The following is a 24939-nucleotide window of genomic DNA, read 5'->3' on the forward strand; positions in this document are numbered from 1 at the left end:
ATGGAACCAACCTCTGAGAAACTCTGACCCTGAGCTTATGGTGATCTTTCTTGTTGTGGCTCCTGACCTGCAACTATAAACACTGCATTCTGCCTTGGAATAGTTTAAATACCTCACCTGCCCTAGTGGCTCCCTGGCAAAGAGTCCTTTTGACAAATTCAGACACACTGGTGCCATCCTCAGCTGCTGCTCTACTTCGGATGTTTGTCCCCTGACATCTCATGTTGAAATTTAATCCCCAGTGCTGGAGGTGGGGCCTAATGGGAGGTGTTCGGGTCATGGAGACAGATCCCTCATGAAGGGCTTGGTGCCATCCTGGTGGAGATGAGTGAATTCCTGCTATATTATTTTCCTTGAGAGCTGGTTGTTAAAAAAAAAAAAAAAAAGAAAAAACAACAAAAAAAGGTGGTCGTCTCCCTTCTCTTTCACCATTTGCTTGCGCATACCAGCTCCTCTTTGCTTTCCGCCATGAGTGGAAGCAGCCTATAGCCCTCACCAGAAGCAGATGCTGGTGTCATGCTTCTTGTACAGCCTGTAGAACCATGAGCCAAATAAACCTCTTTTCTTTATAAATTGCCTAGCCTCAGGTATTCCTTTATAGAAACACAAATGGACTAAGACAACCTGCCATCTTGAGACTTCTGCCATCAACTGCACAAGGGTTGCACCCAGCAAGCACTGCTCGGTGCCCTGCTGCCATCTCCTGGAGATTGTTGATCCTCTCCTGCTCCTTAGACTGTTGGGCCTGCTCTCCTTAACCAGTTCTAACAGGCCCTTGATATTCTCAACACACTATCAGCCATCATAGTGTGAATGGAATGAGGATTATTTTATTGCTGTGATGCAAACCTCATAGAAAAATGCACAGAAAAGTAACTAAAATAATGCAGCAAAGGACCAGAAAATGGAGGAAATGCCTATCTCCTACTGACATGCAAAGAAGCTGGAGCCAGTTAGATCAAACTGACCCAAGATTGCTCATGAGTATATGTATTCAACATGTGAAGATCACTCAGCAGTCCCATATACAATTGGTAAGTGAGACTCCTTTAAAGTTTAAAACTGGTATCAGCAGGCACAGGGAACTACCCATTGGCACTAATGCTACAGCCATCTTGGAAAACATACCAAAATATCATCTATTTTCTTCCTCATTTCCAGTAAGTAAATGGCAACATTTCTTTCTAAGGAAACTGAAAAAATCTAAGGAACCATTTTATTCGGCTTGATACCAAAGTTATTTCAGTTTATAAGTATTAGGCATACGGAGAAGTTGAGATAAAAGCAAAGATATTCATAAATTACATTTTAAAAAAAAGCGTTCTGGTAGTGTTCACATATCTAAGCTCCCACAAAAGTCAGCACGAAAGCAGTAGCAGAGGAAAAGAGAAGACAGCTGAGCTGATATCACACAACAGCTAAATGGAAGGGGATAAATTGGCATAGCCAACTAGGTGATTTCACTATAGAAATTAAGAGCTTTAAAAATGTGCAAATCATTAGAATCAATCATTTTACTTCTAAAAATCTATCCTGAAAAAAGGAATCAAAAGCCAGAGATTCCTAAATAAAAAAATGTGTTGTGTTTGTTTTTTCTTTTCTTTTGAGACAGAGTTTCCCTCTGTTGCCTAGGCTGGAGTGCAGTGGTACAATCTCCCCTCATTGCAGCCTCTGCCTCCCAGGTTTAAGTGATTCTCCTGCCTCAGCCTCCCAAGTAGCTGAGATTACCACATCAAGCACCATGCCCAGCTAATTTTTTGTATTTTAGTACAGATGGGGTTTCACTATGTTGGCCAGGATGGTCTCTATCTCTTGACCTCGTGATCCACCTGCCTCAGCCTCCCAAAGTGCTGGGATTACAGGTGTAAGCCACAGCGCCTGGCCTGTAAACGTGTTTTTAAGTCTACTTAATGACATAGGAAAATATTAAAGTTAAAATGATAGGTGATAAAAATTTTAAAAGCTGTATATGCAGTATAATCAAAATTATATTAAAATATTATTTTATATAGAAAAAAGAAAAGATATAAATGCACCAAAACATTAACATTGTTTATCTCTGCATGATGAGATTGTGAATGATTTCTTTTTTGAGACAGAGTCTCATTCTGTTGGCTGGGCTGGAGCGCAGTGGCACGATCATAGCTCATTGCAGCCATAGCTTACTCCAGGGCTTATGCGATTATCCTGCCTTCATAGTTGGGATTGCAGGTGTGTGTCACCACACCACACTTTATTCAATTTTTTTTTTTTTTTTTTTTTTTTTGAACGGAGTCTCGCTCTGTCGCCCAGGCTGGAGTGCAGTGGCGCAATCTCGGCTCACTGCAAGCTCCGCCTCCCGGGTTCCCGCCATTCTCCCGCCTCAGCTTCCCGAGTAGCTGGGACTACAGGCGCCCGCCACCACGCCCGGCTAATTTTTTGTGTTTTTAGTAGAGACGTGGTTTCACTGTGTTAGCCAGGATGTTAGCCAGGATGGTCTTGATCTCCTGACCTCGTGATCCACCTGCCTCAGCCTCCCAAAGTGCTGGGATTACAGGCGTGAGCCACTGCGGCCGGCCTTTTTTTTTTTTTTTTTTTTTTTTTGAAATGGAGTCTCCCTCTGTTGCCAGGCTGGAGTGCAGTGGTGCCATCTCGGTTCACTGCAACCTCCACCCCCTGGGTTCAAGTGATTCTCCTGTCTCAGCCTCCCAAGTAGGTGGGACTACAGGCGTGCGCCACCATGCCCAGCTAATTTTTGTATTTTTAGTAGAGACAGTGTTTCACCATGTTGGCCAGGATGGGCTCAATCTCCTGACCTCGTGATCTGCCCACCTTGGCCTCCCAAAGTGCTGGGATTACAAGTGTGAGCCACCGCGCCCAGCCCTTCAATATTTTTAAAGATTATGTAAAGAAAAGCATAGCTTCTATACACAGTTCAGGAGTCAGAGCCCTGAGTGAAATGGAGTATAAGGCTGATGGAAGATTGCCCCTGGCTTTGAGGATCATCTTGCTAAATGACCAGAGTCTGTTTTGCATCTGGAAGAGTCATGTTCCCCATCTCAGAAAGAACCTGGAGTCCCAGCCACACCTTCTGAGCTTCTGTCATTAAGATTCTGTGTGGTGTGTAAGCGGCTGGGAGTAAATGTGAAAACAGTCCTGCCAACTACCTTCTCTGCCCCGTCACCACTCACTTCACCTCCCTCATCCCGATCCTCACCCCAGAAAGTCAATATTAAGCTTCCCTTTGGAGGAGCCCCTCTTCTTTCTTTTTTTTTAACCAGTTTTTTTTTTTTTTTTTTCTCTCTCTGAAGCGGTATCAAACATTAGAACAAATTCACCCACACACAATGATGGCCTCTAAATATTTGAAGATCATGTTGGTCTCCATGAGAGGGTTTCTTTGTTTCAGACTAAACCAAATCAGGTCCTTGTGTGATATTTCCCAAGCCTCTCTTTATCCTGCCAACCCTCCTTGGAGGTCACACTTGGAATTGTCAAGGGTCACTTAATAGGCAGTGCCTGGAGTCAACACTGGCCCTGTGTTCTGGCCAGAAAGACACACTATAATTCTGCTGAGTCTGCAAAGAGTGTTCAAGGGGGAATTTGTGTCCTTAGCTGCTTGTGCAGCGTCTCAGCCTGCAGTGTCGAACTCAAACCCAGAGCTGTGTCAAATGAGTAGCTGTTAGATCAGCACTCCCCTCTGCTGCACTTGTGCACTGGCTGGGGCACTAGGTTACTGGTGCTAATCATGCTCAGCCAGCTAGGAGACTCAGGTCAGTGCCCCTCTGTGCTGCCACCTGCAGGGCCCTGGCAGTGAGGTCTGGAGAAGGAAGAGAAGAGGCAGGGAACCCCACACGTTTTGCTGGTCATTTCCCATCCTGGTCCTGCCACGGGAACCCCCTCCTTCCACCTCCATTACCCACTTGAGGCAGAAACATATCTCGTTCTTTCTTCTTTTCTCCAAGAATCTTCCCCCAAAATCTTGGCATCTCCTATAGCACATCTGTACCTTTGCTATATCTGTGGGCCTTGTTCTTCCTGTAAGACTCCTCTTGGAAAGCTAATTCCCCCTGACATTAGATAATTTTTTCAAATTGCTGAGTATCCTCCCTTCCCTCTCACAGACCCCATGGCATGCTCAGATCACAGTAGAAGACATTTCCTCTGCTCCCAAACCCATGGCACTCTGAGGCTGACCATGTCCACCTCATCCCCTCAGCTGTCTTCTCTTTGCTGCTATTACCATGTTCCAAGCAGACTTTGGAGCATCTCCCCCACAGCAGCATGGACTTTGGCAGATTTCTTGGGGACCAGCGATGTCCTAACCTGTTTGCTTTTCCAGGGCTGATGTTTGCAGGTGTTTTTTTTTTTTTTTTTTTTTTTAACCAAAGCAGAAATCATCCTGTATCCTTATGCAATTCTTCCGGCAGGCTCCAACAGATAAATAAAGCCCACTACCCTCCATGAGTCTACCTTTCCCAGCAGAGCACCTGGGTTGGTCCCGAAGCCTCCAGCCACCTGCACACCTGCCAGGGCCTCTCTGGGGCAGCCATGAAGTCCCTTGTCCTGCTCCTTTGTCTTGCTCGGCTCTGGGGCTGCCACTCAGCCCCACATGGCCCAGGGCTGATTTATAGACAACCGAACTGCGATGATCCAGAAACTGAGGAAGCAGCTCTGGTGGCTGTAGACTACATCAATCAAAACCTTCCTTGGGGATACAAACACACCTTGAACCAGATTGATGAAGTGAAGGTGTGGCCTCAGGTAAGTGGACCTGCTGTGTATGAGCTGAAATAATTTGTATGTGGAGCTCAACCAGGTGCCTCAAAAGATCACCATCTCCCAGTGCAAAGGAAACCACAGAGGAGTAAATTCTTTGATTTCTTCCCAGGAGTGAGGGAAGGGGCAGGCAGAGACCAAGAGAGGAGACATTCTGTACAGCAGTCATGGGTCTCAGGAGGGAGCTGGGTAGGGTGTGGGGTGGTGTGCAGAAGAAAAAGTGCTTCCATGGTAGTTTGCAGATCACAGGTGGAAAGTGTAACTTGCTCGAAAAACTAGGACCCAAGAAACCAGCTCCTGGTTGCCACATTACCACTGGCTGAAAATCACGTATCTGTCTTTGTTTTGGTTTCTCTCTGACAAAGACCGAGAATAAATAAAACTAGCATCTGGCAGATGCCTACTATATGCCAGGCCCATTCACATAGATTATCTCATTTACTCTTTCCCAGTCCTGCCTCCTGGTGCTGTGTGGTGCGTATATTGTTCTTGTCTTACACAAGAGGAAACCAAGGCTCTGTTGTGTGTGTGTGTGTGTGTGTGTGTGTGTGTGTGTGTGTGTGTGTTTTGGTCCAAGATCATATAATTACTAAGTCTTCAGGCTGGGATTTGATTCCAGATCTGTGTTCCTTCTTCTATACAAACTGCCTCCCTAAGAGAGTTACCCACATCCCAGAGAGAAGTCGTGACATAAACAGGATTCACCTCCTCACACGCTAGACAGGAAACGAACGCAGCCTGAAGCCAGTGACAAGAAAAGTCAAGCTGGAAATATGCCTCGGGGATCAGTAAAGAGATTTGGAGAGGTGGGAAGAAGCTGTCTGTCTACTGCCTGTTTTGAAATTAGATTTTATTTCTGATGAATGACAATTCTTTCAGCAAATATGTATTATAAGCCTTCCTTGGACAAGAACCAGAGATATTAGGTTGAACCATATAAAACTGCCATTTTTCTATATCTAAAGCAACCAAATATTGACTGTTTTAATGGTTCAACCTAATACAATGGTGAAAAAGGCATAATATGTGCCCACAAGAGTTTACAATCTAGGTTGGAAAATAAGGTCAACAGCAGGAAGCCTGGACCGGCTGACAACTGCCATCCATCTCACAAAGAGACAAAATATTTGAAATCAGGATTGCTCTGGATGGATTTTAAGAGTGCTGCAGCCATATTAAAGCACAATGGTGGTTAGGAGGAAATGCTGATCAATTCAGGGGAAATTAACACGCAACATGCACATCTGAGGGGACAGGTAATAATGAATGGGCATTGTGACTTTCACTAAAGGCAGAGCCTCAGAGTTGGGTTCCTTGAGAAACTCATGTGTACCCAGTTCCTGTTCTTCAGAGCTGTGGACGCTTTCAGGCGGTCACTCTGCACACACCTGGACGTCATAAAAATGCAGAGCTTCTCCCAGGGGAGGAGATGCTGAGGCTTCAGGTACTAGTGAGTCAGGCAGAACCAATGAGAGGCAAGCAGAGCTGGGCTGAGAGAATAAGAGGCGTACTTGTACCTTCTGGATTTTTCAGGCTTCGAAGACAGGATACAAAAACAGGTGAACTGACAAGAACATCTCCAAGGATTGTTGCAAGCTCCCTCATGTCTACACTAGTGATACCCAGTTTCCTGTCAGAGGGAGACTCGCCCTTCCCCATTACCGCCAGCAGGGGGAAGTAGAGAGCGGCATCGTTGCATGCCGGCACCTGCTGCACACCGAGACAAAGGAAAAGCCAAGGACAACAGCAGCAAAACCCTCTAGGAAGGAAAAGAAAATGGAGGAAGGAAGGAAAGTAATAAAAGGAAGAAAGAAAGAAGGAGAGGGAGGGATAGAGGAGACTAAAAAAAAGGACAGTAAGATATTACCCTACACAACCTTATTTTGCAGCTTATCTGAGAAAAATCTAAACCTGGATTTTCCAAAGCAATGCTTGAAGAGTGAAATCTTAAAAATAATAAATAAATAATAAATACAAATAAGCGTTAATACTCATTTGTAGTTTCCAAATAGGGCTCAGAGTGAGGGCTGTGGCTCCATCGACTTGTTCAAGCCCAAGACCTCCTCTGCTTTGCGAGCATCATCTGGTGCTCCCGTAATCGACAGACGAAGACCAGACAAGCCCTGGTCATTGTCCTGCCCATGGGCCAGTTCAGAGCTAGACGGAGTTGCAGACTGACAATAAGAATGACATTTCCCTCACCTCTCCAAAAGGGGCGTGTGCTCAAGCCCAGTGAGGGCGCACACCGTGGCCCACACCACAGGATCAGGGGAATGGGCTGCTCACGGCTTCACTCTTTGTCTCTACAGCAGCCCTTTGGAGAGATGTTTGAGATTGAAATAGACACCCTGGAGACCACCTGCCATGTGCTGGACCCCACCCCTGTGGCAGGATGCAGAGTGAGGCAGCTGAAGGAGCATGTGAGTACCCTTCTTAGGGTGGCTGTGGGTGGTCCTTCGGCCAGCTCCACAGATTCACCCAGCTTGTCAACCTGCCTTCTTGTCTAGCCAGGGTACAATTTCTAAAATTGCCATTTGTGGCTGAGCGCAGTGGCTCATGCCTATGATCCCAGCACTTTGGGAGGCCGAGGCAGGTGGATCACCTGAGGTCAGGAGTTCCAGACCAGCCTGGCCGGCAGGGTGAAACCCTGTCTCTACTAAAAGTACAAAAATTAGCTGGGCGTGGTGACGGGCACCTGTAAATCCCAGCTACTCAGGAGACTGAGGCAGGAGAATCGCTTGAACCCGGGAGGCGGAGATTGCAGTGAGCCAAGATCCTGCTATTGCACTCCAGCCTGGGCAACAACAGTGAATCTCTACCTCAAAATAATAATAATAATCATCATAAATAAAATTGCCATTTGATGCCACCTGCCCTGAGGCTGATTTTTTACAAGCGTTTAACTATATTGTTGTATCCCTGAAAGCAGAGAGTGCCATGTTTCAGTATTACCCAAAGGCGGCGATTTTGCAAGGGTCACCTTTGACAGCCATGCCTGGAGGAAGCCTTCCCGGGGTGCGAAGGGGAAGGGCAGCCATCCTCACGTGGGTTTCTTTCTCCAGGCTGTCGAAGGAGACTGTGATTTCCAGTTGTTGAAAGTAAATGGCAAGTTTTCCGTGGAGTACGCAAAATGTGACTCCAGTCCAGGTACAGATGACTATTCTTATTCTTATTTTTTCCTTGTAGAGAAAGCGGGGAAAGGATCTGAATGATTTTCAACCTAAGTAGTTCTAGCCGCTTTGTCTGTGAGGAAAAGTAGAAGCCAAATTTCCTGGGTTCTGGGATTTTAAAATTGTGTTTTAAGAAGCTGCTCTTGGCCTGATGCGGTGGTTCATGCCTGTAATCCACCCACCCGAGGCAGGTGGATCACCTGAGGTCAGGAGTTCGAGACCAGTCTGGCTAACATGGTGAAACCCCCATCTCTACTAAAAATATAAAAATTAGCTGGGTGTGGTGGTGCTTGCCTGTAATCCCAGCTACTAGGGAGGTTGGAGCAGGAGAATCGCTTGAACCTGGGAGGCAGAGGTGGCAGTGGGCCGAGATCACGCCACTGCATTCCAGCTTGGGTGACACAGAGTGAGATCGTCTCAAAAAAATAAAAAGAAGTTATTGTTATTGGAGGTGAAAATTGCCCCGTGATAATAAGGGCTCCTGCAGAAATGTCAGCATGGCACGAGCTGCTTGAAGGTTTAGTAAGAAGCAGTGAAAGTGCCTGAAGCCATTTGGGGCGTGCCTTAGCCCTTGCTAACCAGCAGAGCTGGGGCGATGCCACGGAGACTGGCTGCCTATATCCGGGTTTCCCCTCTCCGAGCAGACTCGGCCGAAGACGTGCGCAAAGTGTGCCGAGACTGCCCCCTGCTGGCCCCGCTGAACGACACCAGGGTGGTGCACGCCGCGGAAGCTGCCGTGACCGCCTTCAACGCCCAAAACAACGGCTCCAATTTTCAGCTGGAGGAAATTTCCCGGGCTCAACTTGTGGTAAAGACTGAGATTCTTTTGACAGGTTGGGCAATTCGGTGGCACTTCGGGAATGTACTGCACGTGGTGGATCGGGAGGGAGGGAAGAACAGGTGCAGGGGCAGGGATGAGAAAGCAAGGAGAGGGTTGCTTGGAAAGGGAAGAAAGCATCCTAAGGGGTATCAGGTCCCTGAGTGTCATGAGGACCCCCAACACCCCCGGCTCCTCCGCCATGCTGAGCCACTGTAACATCCAGCAGCCACAGTTGCAGGCAGGTACATCCCCACTCCCTCAGTTCCAGCTAAAACCAAAGCTCGGTGTCAGCGGGTAGAGGTTCCCACGTCTGCCAGAAGCACTCTGTAAATTCACTGGGCTCCATCATCACCCATCTCTGCTGAACATCTGCCACAGACTCGTAATTAATACTCACTTGTGCTGACGAGCTTATAATGGCAAGATCCTAAAATGTCTTTCGAGTCACTGGAGAAAACATCTCATTGTACTGTGCGTGGTTTAGCACATTTGAATGCAACAGAATTCAAATGTTTAAGAAAATGTATTCTGGATATCAGCCATGGCCATACTTGGAAATACACTAGTATAGATGGCAATTCTATTAATCAGATATGTGATTCTCAGAACATCCCCACCCCAGACTAGACCAAATAACAGATATTTTATTGTGTCCATATGCTGCAACTACTATAAGAAAAAAAAGCTCAAGTGATATCTTCCATACTTTCATCTAAATCTTTTCATTTGAATCTGCTCTATGAAGTAGGTGGAAGAGGTATTAATCTCTTCACTTTCCCACCCTATCTTGGAGTAACCTGAACCTTGGGTCTCAAGTGCAGCCCAAGAGTGAGGGCTGTGGGGAGGAAGGGTTCCCACTCCTACCAGTCTAAGGCTGGCCTTCTGATTCCTGTTTCCTATCTGCAAACTCACCTCCAACCTGAAGGATCTGAGATGGATACTTGCCCCTCCTACAAGGAAGACACAATCCATATCTCTAAAGTACAAGCACTTCAGAACACAACCCCATAGCGACTGCCCTATGTAAGCCATTGAGGGACATGCCTTCTGGGACCACGCATGGTCTGCATGAATGGCGCTCCCGGAAGGAGGCTACTTCCCGCTCTCCTTCTCTGCCCTTTTCATTCTAAGTCATGTTTCCTCAAGAGCATTTTCATGTACTCTTCTCAGCCCCTCCCACCTTCTACATATGTGGAGTTTACAATATCTGGCACTGACTGTGTTGCTAAAGAGGCCACAGAGGCAGCCAACTGCAACCTGCTGGCAAAAAAGGTGAGTGGGCTGGGACCTTGGGGTGTTACCACTCAGACAGAGCTGTTTGTGGAACAGAACATCCTTGGGTAGTTTGTATCTTGGGGCTGCAGACAGAGAATAACAGTGCAAATGCCCGCTCCCTGTGGATCATGGCAGGTCTTTCCTTAGGGTGTCACCTCACCCCTTTAAAAGCCATCACCAAGTCATCTCACCCACTGCAAGCACATGGAGTTAGGAGAAAGACAGAGGCTATTTCCTAATGAAGCCAAGTCAAGTCACGCCCAGCCACTGGGAGTGTGACGTGCACATTTTCTAGGCATATAACTCTGATATGAAACTTTCAAGTCCTTGAGCTGATAATGTACACTTCTAGGATTTTAGTCTAAAGAAATCATCAGTGGCTGGGGTGGTGGCCCACGCCTGTAATTCCAGCACTATGGGAGGCCAAGATGGGTGGATCATGAGGTCAGGAGATCGAGACCATCTTGGCTAACACGGTGAAATCCCGTCTCTACTAAAAACACAAAAAAATTAGCCGGGCGTGGTGGTGGGCACCTGTAGTCCCAGCTACTCGGGTGGCTGAGGCAGGAGAATGGTGTGAACCTGGGAGGCGGAGGTTGCAGTGAACTGAGATCGCACCACTGCGCTTCAGCCTGGGCAACAGAGTGAGACTCTGTCTCAAAAAAAGAAATCATCAGTGACATTTGACAGAATATATCTATGAAAATGATTTATTATAGATACAAAAAGACCAAAAAAGAGAGATCTGTATGTCCAACAGGAAGGTGTCATTGAATAATACATGCACATCGGTAAATAGAAAATTGTGCAGATGCTAAAAATTGTGTTTTCAAAGAATAATGAATGATATGAGAAAATGCTATTGTGGCAAGTGAAAAAACACAGGATACAACATTGTATAGTCACAATGATCTCAATTTTTAAATCATATTTAATAGTATTTTAAAATAAGAAAGAAACGCATCAATGTTAACACTCATTCTTTCTAGGTCACCACCAGAAAGGGACTATGGGTAATCTCTCACTCAGAAAGTATTTCTGTATTTCCATTTTATATATAGAATCATATACCTTCCACAAGCAGAAACTATAACTTTAAGAAAAATGGTTTCTCAAACTAATTTAAGGTTGGAGTGTCAATGAAATTGAGGGGGGGATCCATTTTTTAAATCAGTTAAAATAACTCCTCTTTCTCTGTGGGCAGCAATATGGCTTTTGTAAGGCAACGCTCAATGAGAAGCTTGGTGGAGAAGAGGTTGCAGTGACCTGCACAGTGTTCCAAACACAGGTAACAGCTCCATGAATATTCTTGCCTCACCTTCAGAATACAATGACCTCTTCACATTTATGCAGTGCAGTGGTGATGACAGGACATTTGCTCTCCTGCGCTTCCCAACCTCACAGTATGAAATAAGACTAGGGTATGTGGAATCATCAACAAATGGAAGGATATTTTAGTTATGCCTTTCCCTCCCATGAACTAGTGACTACAGGGAAGAACCACCTTACTGTGTAGTTGACAAAGCCACCCTTTTATTTGTGGGAGGTGGGAGTGGTTTCCTGAGTTGCAGAGACCAGGTGGCCAGATCTACCTGGCAGCCCCCACTGGCTGCAGCTTCAGATGACAAAGAGGGTGGCACTGCTGGGCTAGGGTGAGCCATAGGTGGGGTGCTTTTACTCATGGGACATATGTGTGCAAGTCCACCATCACCAAGGCAATCCTGGCCGGGGCCAGGATAGGCCAGTCACCCCTCCTTGTAACCTTGATGACAATCCACTGTACTTAGGTAGGTCCTTTCTTGCTAGACTCTTTGCAAATAAAAATGTATAATGTGATGAAATTGGGTGCCAGTGCCACCTGGACCTGTGGGTGGTCTTGACGGGGAGGAGGAAGCAAACTAACTGAAGGAAATGGTCTTTTTTCCAGCCCGCGACCTCACAGCCCCAACCAGAAGGTGCCAATGAAGCAGTCCCCACCCCCGTGGTGGATGCAGATGCACCTGCGTCCTATCCAGTTGGCGCATCTGGACCCCTTCCAACTGGCTCACCCATATACGCCCATGTGTTGGCGGCAGCTCCCCCAGTGGTCCCGATACACTCGTCACACTATGACCTGCGCCACCTCTTCATGGGTGTGGTCTCATTGAGGTCCCCCTCAGGAGAAGCGTTGCACCCCCGGAAAACACGCTCAGTGGTGCAGCCTAGTGTTGGTGCTGCTGCTGGGCCAGTGGTTCCTCCATGTCCGGGGAGGGTCAGACACTTCAAGGTCTAGGCTAGACATGGCAGAGATGAGGAGGTTTGGCAGAGAAAACATAGCCACCATTTTGTCCAAGCCTGGGCATGGGTGGGGGGCCTTGTCTGCTGACCACGCAAGTGTCACATGTGATCTACATTAATATCAAGTCTTGAATCCCTACTTCCTGTCATTCCTCACAGGACAGAAGCAGAGGGAATGGTGGTTATGTTTGATAGAAGGCATTAGGTTGACAACTTGTCATGATTTTGATGGTAAGCCACCAGGATTGTGTTCTCTGCCTCTGGCTGACCTTACGAAAACCATTGCAACTGTGACTTTGAAAGGTGCTCTTGCTAAGCTTATATGTGCCTGTTAATAAAAGTGCCTGAAATACCTTCCTTAATAAAGAAGGTTCTAAGCTGAGTGTGGTCATGCTTATTGCCGACTTCATCCCAGTTCCCCTCACGTGCATAGCCTTTTATCCCAACAACCACACAGCGTCCCTAATCAAAACCAAAGTGAAAATAGAACCAAAAGAGAACAAAAACCTGCTGTATTGCCAGATACAGGAAAAAATGAGACTAGGATCTTCCCACAACTCGTAAGATATGACCTTTTTTTTTGAGACGGAGTCTCACTCTGTCACCCAGGCTGGAGTGCAGTGGCACGATCTCAGCTCACTGCAACCTCCGCCTCCCAAGTTCAAACGATTCCCCTGCCTCAGCCTCCTGAGTAGCTGGGACTAGAGGCGCGCATGACCACACCCAGCTAATGTTTTTGTATTTTAGTAGAGATGGGGTTTCACCATGTTGGCCAGGATGTTCTCCATCTCCTGACCTCGTGATCCACCTGCCTCAGCCTCCCAAAGTGCTGGGATTACAGGCGTGAGCCACTGCGCCCGGCTTTGACCTTCTCTTAAATCTGTACTCTACTTGGCAAGTTTATCCTCTCTCATGATTTAAACTATCATTCTTACCCAGATAACTGCAACTTAATACCTCCAGATTGGACCTCTTTCTTGAATTCTAACATTGCATTTCCAAATATCTTCAGGATTTCCTCGCTAGAATTACCTAAAACAGTTTCCTATGTGACTTGTTTCCTCTAAATGATGCACACCTGGAGACAGCGTTATTCAAAATGTGCATTATTTTAGAATTACTTATTCCCAATAATATTAGACAGAATGAGTTATAGAGCTGTTAAATCTGCCACCCTTATAGCACAGTTTTTGTATTAATGCTGCTCTGTCCTTTCTTATGTTATTATTTTACAGCGTATTCTCTGCTAAATTCATAGCATTACATATGTCTCGTTTATTTGCCTTCTTAGTGGATTTTAATTATGTCTAACACATGTTTCAAAGTTATTGGATTTCAGGTGCATTTTTCCATACTTGTGCCACTACTACCAATTAAGAATATTTGGTGGATGTTAAGATAATACAAAAATTGTCCAGGCCCAGTGGCTTATGCCTGTAATCTCAGCAGTTTGGGAGGCCGAGGCAGGTGGATCACCTGAGGTTAGGAGTTGGAGACCAGCCTGATCAACATGGTGAAACACTGTCTCTACTAAAAATACAAAAATTAGCTGGGCATGGTGGCAGGCACCTGTAATCCCAGCTACTCAGGAGGCTGAAGCAGCAGAATTACTTGATTCCAAGAGGCAGAAGTTGCAATGAGCCGAGATGGCGCCATTGCACTCCAGTCTAGGCAACAGAGCAAGACTCGGTCTCAAAAAAAAAAAAAAAAAAAAAAAAAATCTAATAACACCAAACATTAGAATAATAAAATAGCAATAATCAAAGTTACTCCTCAAAATTTTGCTGCACATGAAAAAGTGTGGTGCCCATGATATTGACAAAACATGATGGGATAGTCAGAGTGCAATGTTTTAAGTAAGACTCACAGTGTGCTTGCTTTAAAAATATGCAATCTCAGCCAGGCATGGTGGCAGGTACGGTGGTTCATACCTGTAATCCCAGCTCTTGGGAGGCCGAGGCGGGTGAATCACTTGAGCCCAGGAGTTTGAGAGCAGCCCAGACAACATGGCAAAACCCTGTCTCTACAAAATATACAAAAATTAGCCAGGTGTGGTGGCATGCGCCTGTGGGCCCAGCTATTTGGAATACAGGTGGGCGGATCACCTCAGGCCAGGAGGTCATGACTGTAGTAAGCTGAGATTGCACCACTATCTTTGGCTATTTTTTTTAAATGTATAGGATTTAAGTTGTTTCAAAAGGTAAATTATGTATTTTTAATCTTTAAGATTTAAAGCAAGAATACATAACCTCTATGACATGGCACTCAACATCAATTTCCCAAATAATCATTTTTAAAAATTTTTATTATTATTATTATACTTTTAAGTTCTAGAGTACATGTGCATAACGTGCAGATTTGTTACATATGTATACTTGTGCCATGTTGGTGGGCTGCACCCATCAACTCATCAGCACCCATCAACTCGTCATTTACATCAGGTATAACTCCCAATGCAATCCCTCCCCCCCTCCCCCCTCCCCATGATAGGCCCCGGTGTGTGATGTCCCCCTTCCCGAGTCCAAGTGATCTCATTTTTCAGTTCCCACCTATGAGTGAGAACATGCGGTGTTTGGTTTTCTGTTCTTGTGACAGTTTGCTAAGAATGATGGTTTCCAGCTGCATCCATGTCCCTACAAAGGACACAAACTCATCCTTTTTTATGGCTGCATAGTATTCCATGGTGTATATGTGCCACGTTTTCTTAATCCAGTCTGTCACTGATGGACATTTGGGTTGATTCCAAGTCTTTGCTATTGTAAATAGTGCCGCAATAAACATACGTGTGCATGTGTCTTTATAGCAGCATGATTTATAATCCTTTGGGTATATACACAGTAATGGGATGGCTGGGTCATATGGTGCTTCTAGTTCTAGATCCTTGAGGAATCGCCATACTGTTTTCCGTAATGGTTGAACTAGTTTACAATCCCACCAACAGTGTAAAAGTGTTCCTATTTCTCCACATCCTCTCCAGCACGTGTTGTTTCCTGACTTTTTAATGATTGCCATTCTAACTGGTGTGAGATGGTATCTCATTGTGGTTTTGATTTGCATTTCTCTGATGGCCAGTGATGATGAGCATTTTTTCATGTGTCTGTTGGCTGTGTGAATGTCTTCTTTTGAGAAATGTCTGTTCATATCCTTTGCCCACTTTTTGATGGGGTTGTTTGTTTTTTTCTTGTAAATTTGTTTGAGTTCTTTGTAGGTTCTGGATATTAGCCCTTTGTCAGATGAGTAGATTGCAAAAATTTTCTCCCATTCTGTAGGTTGCCTGTTCACTCTGATGGTAGTTTCTTTTGCTGTGCAGAAGCTCTTTAGTTTAATGAGATCCCATTTGTCAATTTTGGCTTTTGTTGCTGTTGCTTTTGGTGTTTTAGACATGAAATCCTTGCCCATGCCTATGTCCTGAATGGTATTACCTAGGTTTTCTTCTAGGGTTTTTATGGTATTACGTCTAACATTTAAGTCTCTAATCCATCTTGAATTAATTTTCGTATAAGGAGTAAGGAAAGGATCCAGTTTCAGCTTTCTACTTATGGCTAGCCAATTTTCCCAGCACCATTTATTAAATAGGGAATCCTTTCCCCATTTCTTGTTTTTCTCAGGTTTGTCAAAGATCAGATGGCTGTAGATGTGTGGTATTATTTCTGAGGACTCTGTTCTGTTCCAATGGTCTATATCTCTGTTTTGGTACCAGTACCATGCTGTTTTGGTTACTGTAGCCTTGTAGTATAGTTTGAAGTCAGGTAGCATGATGCCTCCAGCTTTGTTCTTTTGACTTAGGATTGTCTTGGAGATGCGGGCTCTTTTTTGGTTCCATATGAACTTTAAAGCAATTTTTTCCAATTCTGTGAAGAAAGTCATTGGTAGCTTGATGGGGATGGCATTGAATCTATAAATAACCTTGGGCAGTATGGCCATTTTCATGATATTGATTCTTCCTATCCATGAGCATGGTATGTTCTTCCATTTGTTTGTGTCCTCTTTTATTTCACTGAGCAGTGGTTTGTAGTTCTCCTTGAAGAGGTCCTTGACATCCCTTGTAAGTTGGATTCCTAGGTATTTTATTCTCTTTGAAGCAATTGTGAATGGAGGTTCATTCATGATTTGGCTCTCTGTTTGTCTGTTACTGGTGTATAAGAATGCTTGTGATTTTTGCACATATATTTTGTATCCTGAGACTTTGCTAAAGTTTCTTATCAACTTAAGGAGATTTGGGGCTGAGACAATGGGGTTTTCTAAATATACAATCATGTCATCTGCAAACAGGGACAATTTGACGACTTCTTTTCCTAACTGAATACCATTGATTTCTTTCCCTTGCCTGATTGCCCTAGCCAGAACTTCCAACACTATGTTGAATAGGAGTGGTGAGAGAGGGCATCCCTGTCTTGTGCCTGTTTTCAAAGAGAATTTTTCCAGTTTTTGCCCATTCAGTATGATATTGGCTGTGGGTTTGTCATAAATAGCTCTTATTATTTTGAGATACGTTCCATCAATACCGAATTTATTGAGAGGTTTTAGCATGAAGGGCTGTTGAATTTTGTCAAAGGCCTTTTCTGCATCTATTGAGATAATCATGTGGTTTTTGCCTTTGATTCTGTTTATATGCTGGATTACGTTTATTGATTTGTATATGTTGAACCAGCTTTGCATCCCGGGGATGAAGCCCACTTGATCATGGTGGATAAGCTTTTTGATGTGCTGCTGGATCCGGTTTGCCAGTATTTTATTGAGGATTTTTGCATTGATGTTCATCAGGGATATTGGTCTAAAATTCTCTTTTTTTGTTGTGTCTCTGCCAGGCTTTGGTATCAGGATGATGTTGGCCTCATAAAATGAGTTAGGGAGGATTCTCTCTTTTTCTATTGATTAGAATAGTTTCAGAAGGAATGGTACAAGCTCTTCCTTGTACCTCTGGTAGAATTCAGCTATGAATCCATCTGTCCTGGACTTTTTTTGGTTGGTAGGCTATTAATTATTGCCTCAATTTCAGAGCCTGCTATTGGTCTATTCAGGGATTCAGCTTCTTCCTGGTTTAGTCTTGGGAGAGTGTAAGTGTCCAGGAAATTATCCATTTCTTCTAGATTTTCTAGTTTATTTGCATAGAGGTGTTTATAGTATTCTCTGATGGTAGTTTGTATTTCTGTGGGGTCGGTGGTGATATCCCCTTTATTATTTTTTATTGCGTCTATTTGATTCTTCTCTCTTTTCTTTTTATTAGTCTTGCTAGCGGTCTATCAATTTTGTTGATCTTTTCAAAAAACCAACTCCTGGATTCACTGATTTTTTTGGAGGGTTTTTTGTGTCTCTATCTCCTTCAGTTCTGCTCTGATCTTAGTTATTTCTTGCCTTCTGCTAGCTTTTGAATGTGTTTGCTTTTGTTCTCTAGTTCTTTTAATAGTGATGTTAGAGTGTCAATTTTAGATCTTTCCAGCTTTCTCTTGTGGGCATTTAGTGCTATAAATTTCCCTCTACACACTGCTTTAAATGTGTCCCAGAGATTCTGGTATGTTGTATCTTTGTTCTCATTCGTTTCAAAGAACATCTTTATTTCTGCCTTCATTTCATTATGTACCCAGTAGTCATTCAGGAGCAGGTTATTCAGTTTCCATGTAGTTGAGCAGTTTTGATTGAGTTTCTTAGTCCTGAGTTCTAGTTTGATTGCACTGTGGTCTGAGAGACAGTTTGTTATAATTTCTGTTCTTGTACATTTGCTGAGGAGTGCTTTACTTCCAATTATGTGGTGAATTTTGGAATAAGTGTGATGTGGTGCTGAGAAGAATGTATATTCTGTTGATTTGGGGTGGAGAGTTCTGTAGATGTCTATTAGGTGTGCTTGCTGCAGAGATGAGTTCAATTCCTGGATATCCTTGTTAACTTTCTGTCTCATTGATCTGTCTAATGTTGACAGTGGGGTGTTGAAGTCTCCCATCATTACTGTATGGGAGTCTAAGTCCCTTTGTAAGTCTCTAAGGACTTGCTTTATGAATCTGGGTGCTCCTGTATTGGGTGCATATAGATTTAGGATAGTTAGCTCTTCTTGTTGAATTGATCCCTTTACCATTATGTAATGGCCTTCTTTGTCTCTTTTGATCTTTGATGGTTTAAAGTCTGTTTTATCAGAGACTAGGATTGCCACCCCTGCTTTTTTTTGTTCTCCATTTGCTTGGTAGATCTTCCTCCATCCCTTTATTTTGAGCCTATGTATGTCTCTGCATGTGAGATGGGTCTCCTGAATACAGCAAACTGATGGGTCTTGACTCTTTATCCAGTTTGCCAGTCTGTGTCTTTTAATTGGAGCATTTACTCCATTTACATTTAAGGTTAATATTGTTATGTGTGAACTTGATCCTGCCATTATTATATTAACTGGTTATTTTGCTCGTTAGTTGATGCAGTTTCTTCCTAGCTTCTTTACATTTTGGCATGTTTTTGCAATGGCTGGTACTTGTTGTTCCTTTCCATGTTTAGTGCTTCCATCAGGGTCTCTTGTAAGGCAGGCCTGGTGGTGACAAAATCTCTAAGCATTTGCTTATCTGTAAAGGATTTTATTTCTCCTTCACTTATGAAACTTAGTTTGGCTGGATATGAAATTCTGGGTTTAAAATTCTTTTCTTTAAGAATGTTGAATATTGGCCCCCACTCTCTTCTGGCTTGGAGAGTTTCTGCCGAGAGATCTGCTGTTAGTCTGATGGGCTTCCCTTTGTGGGTAACCCAACCTTTCTCTCTGGCTGCCCTTAAGATTTTTTCCTTCATTTCAACTTTGGTGAATCTGACAATTATGTGTCTCAGAGTTGCTCTTCTTGAGGAGTATCTTTGTGGCGTTCTCTGTATTTCCTGAATTTGAATGTTGGCCTGCCCTACTAGGTTGGGGAAGTTCTCCTGGACGATATCCTGAAGAGTGTTTTCCAACTTGGTTCCATTTTCCCCCCCACTTTCAGGCACCCCAATCAGACGTAGATTTGGTCTTTTTACATAATCCCATACTTCTTGCAGGCTTTGTTCATTTCTTTTTCTTCTTTTTTCTTTTGGTTTCTCTTCTCGCTTCATTTCATTCATTTGATCCTCAATCGCTGATACTCTTTCTTCCAGTTGATCGAGTCGGTTGCTGAAGCTTGTGCATTTGTCACGTATTTCTCGTGTCATGGTTTTCATCTCTGTCCGTTCGTTTATGGCTTTCTCTGCATTAATTATTCTAGTTATCAATTCTTCCACTCTTTTTTCAAGATTTTTAGTTTCTTTGCGCTGGGTACGTAATTCCTCCTTTAGCTCTGAGAAGTTTGATGGACTGAAGCCTTCTTCTCTCATCTCGTCAAAGTCATTCTCTGTCCAGCTTTGATCCGTTGCTGGCGATGAGCTGCATTCCTTTGGAGGGGGAGATGCGCTCTTATTTTTTGAATTTCCAGCTTTTCTGCCCTGCTTTTTCCCCATCTTTGTGGCTTTATCTGCCTCTGGTCTTTGATGATGGTGACGTACTGATGGGGTTTTGGTGTGGGTATCCTTCCTGTTTGTTAGTTTTCCTTCTAGCAGTCAGGACCCTTAGCTGTAGGTCTGTTGGAGATTGCTTGAGGTCCACTCCAGACCCTGTTTGCCTGGGTATCAGCAGCAGAGGCTGCAGAAGATAGAATATTGCTGAACAGCGAGTGTACCTGTCTGATTCTTGCTTTGGAAGCTTCCTCTCAGGGGTGTACTCCACCATGTGAGGTGCGGGGTGTCGGTCTGCCCCTAGTGGGGGATATCTCCCAGTTAGGCTACTCAGGGGTCAGGGACCCACTTGAGCAGGCAGTCTGTCCATTCTTAGATCTCAACCTCCATGTTGGGAGATCCATTGCTCTCTTCAAAGCTGTCAGACAGAGTCGTTTGTGCCTGCAGAGGTTTCTGCTGTTTTTGTTGTTGTTGTTGTTGTTTAGCTGTGCCCTGTCCCCAGAGGTGGAGTCTACAGAGAGGGGCAGGTCTCCTTGAGCTGCTGTGAGCTCCACCCAGTTCGAGCTTCCCAGCGGTGTTGTTTAGCTGCTTAAGCCTCAGCAATGGTGGGCGTCCCTCCCCCAGCCTCACTGCTACCTTGCCATTAGATCGCAGACTGCTATGTTAGCAATGAGGGAGGCTCCATGGGCGTGGGACCCTCCTGGCCAGGTGTGGGATATAATCTCCTGGTGTGCCCGGTTGCTAAGACCCTTGGTAAAGCGCAGTATTGGGGTGGGAATTACCCGATTTTCCAGGTGTTGTGTGTCTCAGTTCCCCCGGCTAGGAAAAGGGATTCCCTTCCCCCTTGCGCTTCCCAGATGAGGCGATGCCTCGCCCTGCTTCAGCTCTCGCTGGTCGGGCTGCAGCAGCTGACCAGCACCGATTGTCCGGCACCCCCTAGTGAGATGAACCCAGTACCTCAGTTGAAAATGCAGAAATCACCTGTCTTCTGTATCGCTCGCGCTGGGAGCTGGAGACTGGAGCTATTCCTATTCGGCCATCTTGCTCCGCCCCCCCAAATAATCATTTTTATAAAACATCACTGGTGATAGCATATACCACTCTTACCACCTCTAGCCCTTTCCCCACCTCTACCCAAAAGCTACCAAGAACCAGTGGGAATATGTGAAATACAATGCTGCCTCATTAGCATTCTTATCACTGTGTGTGTGTGTGTGTGTGTACAGCATTTAGCAGTTGGTGACTTCAACCCTCCTTTCATATGGCCTGCCAAGGCTAAGAAAGTTCATAACGTTCATCACAGCACTATTTGAAGGAAAGTAGATTATAAACAATATAAACTTTCTGGCTAGGCATGGTGGCTTGTGCCTGTAATCCCAGCACTTTGGGAGGCTGAGGCGGGCAGATTACCTGAGGTCGGGAGTTCGAGACCAGCCTGACCAACATGGAGAAGCCCCCGTCTCTACTAAAAATGTAAAATTAGCCGGGCGTGGTGGTACATGCCTGTAATCCCAGCTACTCAGGAGGCTGAGGCAGGAGAATCACTTGAACCCGGGATGCGGAGGTTGTGGTGAGCTGAGATTGCACCATTGCACTCCAGCCTGGGCAACAAGAGCGAAACTTTGTATAAAAAAAAAGTTAAAAAGTCTGTACTGGTAGAGGCTGGCTGGTGAAATGATGCTATATTCACTCCATGGACTACTTTGCAGAAATTTAAAATCATGTTAGAAAAAAAGAACAATTCATGTAGGAAAACATTGTTAATATATTTTGAAATGAAAAAAGTGGGTTATGAAGTGGTTTAATCCTGATTTTCTAAAATTAATTTACATATATAGACATATTAATATATACATACAGACAGACATAAAAAAATTACCAAGTAACAGGAAGAAAAACTAAAATACTAACAGTGATTATATCCAAATTATGGAATAATGGGGAGCTGCTTTTCTTTGTTGTATTAACGCTTTTTCTTATTTCCTAAACTTTCTATAATGCTCAAGTTTTACTTTCATTGAAAGATATTTTTATTATGTTTGTCTAGAATAAGAGTTAGAAAACTTTTTAGTGAAGGACCAGATAGTAAATATCTTTGGTGTTATGGGCCATTGTCTCTATTTCAATGCAACTCTGCTATTTTAGGAAGAAAGCAGCCATAGCCAATATACAAATGAATAGGCATGGCTGTGTTCCAATAAAACTTTTATTACAAAGTTGGCAGTGAGCTGAATTTGACCTTTGGCTATAGTTTGCTAGGGTGGCCTAGAACAGTGGAAATAAGAAGAAATCGAGTTGGGGAGAAAATGGCAGTCAAAGAGTAGATCAGTTTCACGTGCAGTTAGGTGCTGGTTTCTGGTGTCAAGCTGGTCAAGCGAGAAAGAAGTAAGGGTGTTGTCTGTACAGAAGATGAATTCATGTGAATAATGACAAGGTAAAGGTGGAGGGCAGAAGTGTAAGCCAGGAGACGAAGATGTTAGCAACACAGAGAGGCCAGTAGGTCAGAAGATGGCCCAAACAGGAAGAGGAAAGTGTCTGCAAGCTAGGTGGCATGGTCCTCAAAGAAAAAGGGTTCTTTTGTTTTGTTTTGTTTTGTTGCTCTTGTTGCCCAGGCTGGAGTGCAATGATGCTATCTCGGCTCACCGCAACCTCTGCCTCCCGGGTTCAAGCGATTCTCCTGCCTCAGTCTCCCAAGCAGCTGGGATTACAGGCATGTGCCACTATACCCAGCTAATTTTGTATTTTTAGTAGAGATGGGGTTTCTCCATGTCAGGCTGGTCTTGAACTCCTGACCCAGGTGATCTGCCCACCTTGGCCTCCCAAAATGCTGGGATTACAGGTGTGAGCCACCACACTCAGCCGAGAAAAAAGGTTTTATGTGAGCACAGAGGATTAATATCCTGGAAATAACATTGGGAAATTGGGAGGATACGAATGTTACTAAAAATAAGCATCCATTCCAGAGTTCTTATGGAGAAGTTGTGCTTGAGCAAAAGTGAGACTCGAGTTGAGCACAGAAAGTGACTCAGTTAATAGGGCAGGTAGTCTTTTATTCACTATGGCATGGAAATTTCAGAAGGCATGGAAGAAGGATTTGGGCAAAGGAGGCATACCTGATGGTACAGCAAGTCGAGGAAGAGGAAGCAGAAAGTGAAAAGAGATGATACTGCTGAGAAAGGACAGACAAAAAAAGGGTTCTGTTTGAGGCATATCGAGCTTTCAGGAGCTAGAGTACAGAATGAGTAGGCAGCAGCCTGCCTTGATTGTAGTTTGATGATTCAGGTCAAGACCAGGCCATGGGATTAATGAACTCTCAGGCCCTCAATACAGGAAGCAATGGCAATCTCTGGAGGATGGAAGGCCTTTTCTGAACTGGATAGCTGCCAGCCCCTTTCTGGAATCCCATCTCATCCATAGCCCACACATGGTTATGTTTCCTTAGGTCTCCACTGAGACAAGCCATGGATATAACTGGATTGGGCGATAATGTTTTTATCATCTCCATCTCATCCTCCATTGTACTTTCCATAGCACCTAGTCCTGACTTTCTTTTTCACTTCTCTACCTCTTGGTACACTGCCTGGAGGAAGGACTCAACAAGGCTTTACAAAATCTGTTTCCTCCCCTTCTCCATCTTATTTCCTTTAAATACTATGCTCTAACCAGGTAAGATCACCTACTAGATCTTACTTGAACAAACCTGGGATTTCTTGTTCCTCTGTGACCACATATTACTCCCTGTGTGTACTGCCTCTTGCCCCATTTCCCAACACCATAAGTCTAAATGTTACTTCCACATCCACCTCAAATACCCTTTTCTTCAGAAGCCTTCCCCTAAGCCCCAACTAGGAAAACCTCAGCTTTTTCTGAACCTATTTTATGGTACAAAGCTCTTTCTGATCTGTTTTGCGTTGTGTAATATACGTGTGGCAGCTTGTCTGATCCATTTTAATTCTCTCCTCTCCTGCCCCAGCCACCTTCAACACCCCTGCTGATGACCTGTCCATCCAACATCTGCATCTCTTTCTATCTTGCCTTCTCTACCTCCACAGCGTTTCTGCCACCCCCTGGTTCCCTCAGTCACACCCTCATGAATTAGTGGTCCTCTTCCTGGATGGCAGACCTCGCGTCCCCCTCACTCTGCCCTCAGCCACCTTTTGTCCACCTCTGATTCACTCCTGATCAGCTTCACTGCGAGCATCCATCCCTCTGTCCTAGGTATTGTTCAAGGTGTCAGACACTTCCTGGCTTCACTTCCTTGTCTTCTGGCCCCAACTCCACATTGGTCATTTCAAAGACATTCATGTAAGCATCCTCTGCAGACCTTAACCTTCTGTCCTCCAGACCACATGCCTTATCAGGGCCCAACTCCAGCTGGACTTTCTCTCTGTTCCTGTTCCCACCCTGCAGGTCTCACTGAAGGGCTTTCCAGAAGCATGACTCTTGCTGCCCTGACAAAGTTTGCGCTCCATCCTCAGGCGGGATCCCCTCAGATCGCCACCATTATTCTTACGTCTTCATGGCTTAATTTCCCCCTCCCCACAATGACTCACCTACATATTTTCCCCTCTCAAATCCTAATCACATCTCCACATCTCAACCCTCAACAGTTGAATCTCCCAGCTTCCAAAGAAAATAAAAGCTATTAGGTAAGAACTCCCTCTAATATATCTCTGAAGTCACCCACTCTCACCTCCGTCTCTCCGGCTCAGAGGAAGTATCTTTCTCCTCTGTTACGTTGGTTACTCCTCCCACCCTCGCCTTCCCTGACCACTTCACCCTTCCCAGCATCCCTCCCACCTACACCAGCGTCACCCTTTCCTCTGACCACACTCTCAGATGACACCCATGCTAAAAGATCACTATCCTCTGATTCTATGTTCCTCTCAAGCCATTTCCCTATTTCCCCTTTTGTTTTACTACCAAGCCTCCTTTTAAAAAACATTTATTTCTAAAAATTTCTAAATGCTACATATTTACTTAAAAAATGATGGAAAACTCCGAGAAGTTGAAGGAATGAAAATAAATGCCTCGCACAATCCCATGTCTCAAATGCAAACACCATTAACATTTTCCTGCATTGCATTACCTTCCTTCTGCCTCCCACCTGCACCGCTGAACAGGGCTGCTTTAAAAAACACAGCGCTGTGTCACGGCAGTGTAGTTTCAATTGTCTGTCTGCTTTGCAACTTAACATTATAACATAAA

At 44.6% G+C, this 24939-nt stretch overlaps 1 protein-coding gene and 1 long non-coding RNA gene across 2 annotated transcripts in view; one reads left to right on the forward strand and one right to left on the reverse strand.

Annotated features, from left to right (window-relative positions):
• LOC135969689 (uncharacterized) overlaps window positions 1-24939 on the reverse strand; it is a 50538-nt gene that overhangs the window by 20915 nt on the left and 4684 nt on the right. The gene's annotated exons all lie outside the window — the stretch shown is intronic.
• On the forward strand, window positions 4451-12682 carry AHSG (alpha 2-HS glycoprotein). The gene is made up of 7 exons (XM_005546616.4): window positions 4451-4743; window positions 7068-7178; window positions 7821-7905; window positions 8573-8736; window positions 9919-10020; window positions 11228-11311; window positions 11951-12682. Exons 1-7 carry the CDS (start codon window positions 4531-4533, stop codon window positions 12293-12295), a joined length of 1104 nt encoding a protein of 367 aa, XP_005546673.1. The 5' UTR covers window positions 4451-4530; the 3' UTR covers window positions 12296-12682.

This window comes from Macaca fascicularis, chromosome 2, assembly GCF_037993035.2.
Source record: "Macaca fascicularis isolate 582-1 chromosome 2, T2T-MFA8v1.1".
NCBI classification, from domain to species: Eukaryota; Metazoa; Chordata; class Mammalia; order Primates; family Cercopithecidae; genus Macaca; species Macaca fascicularis.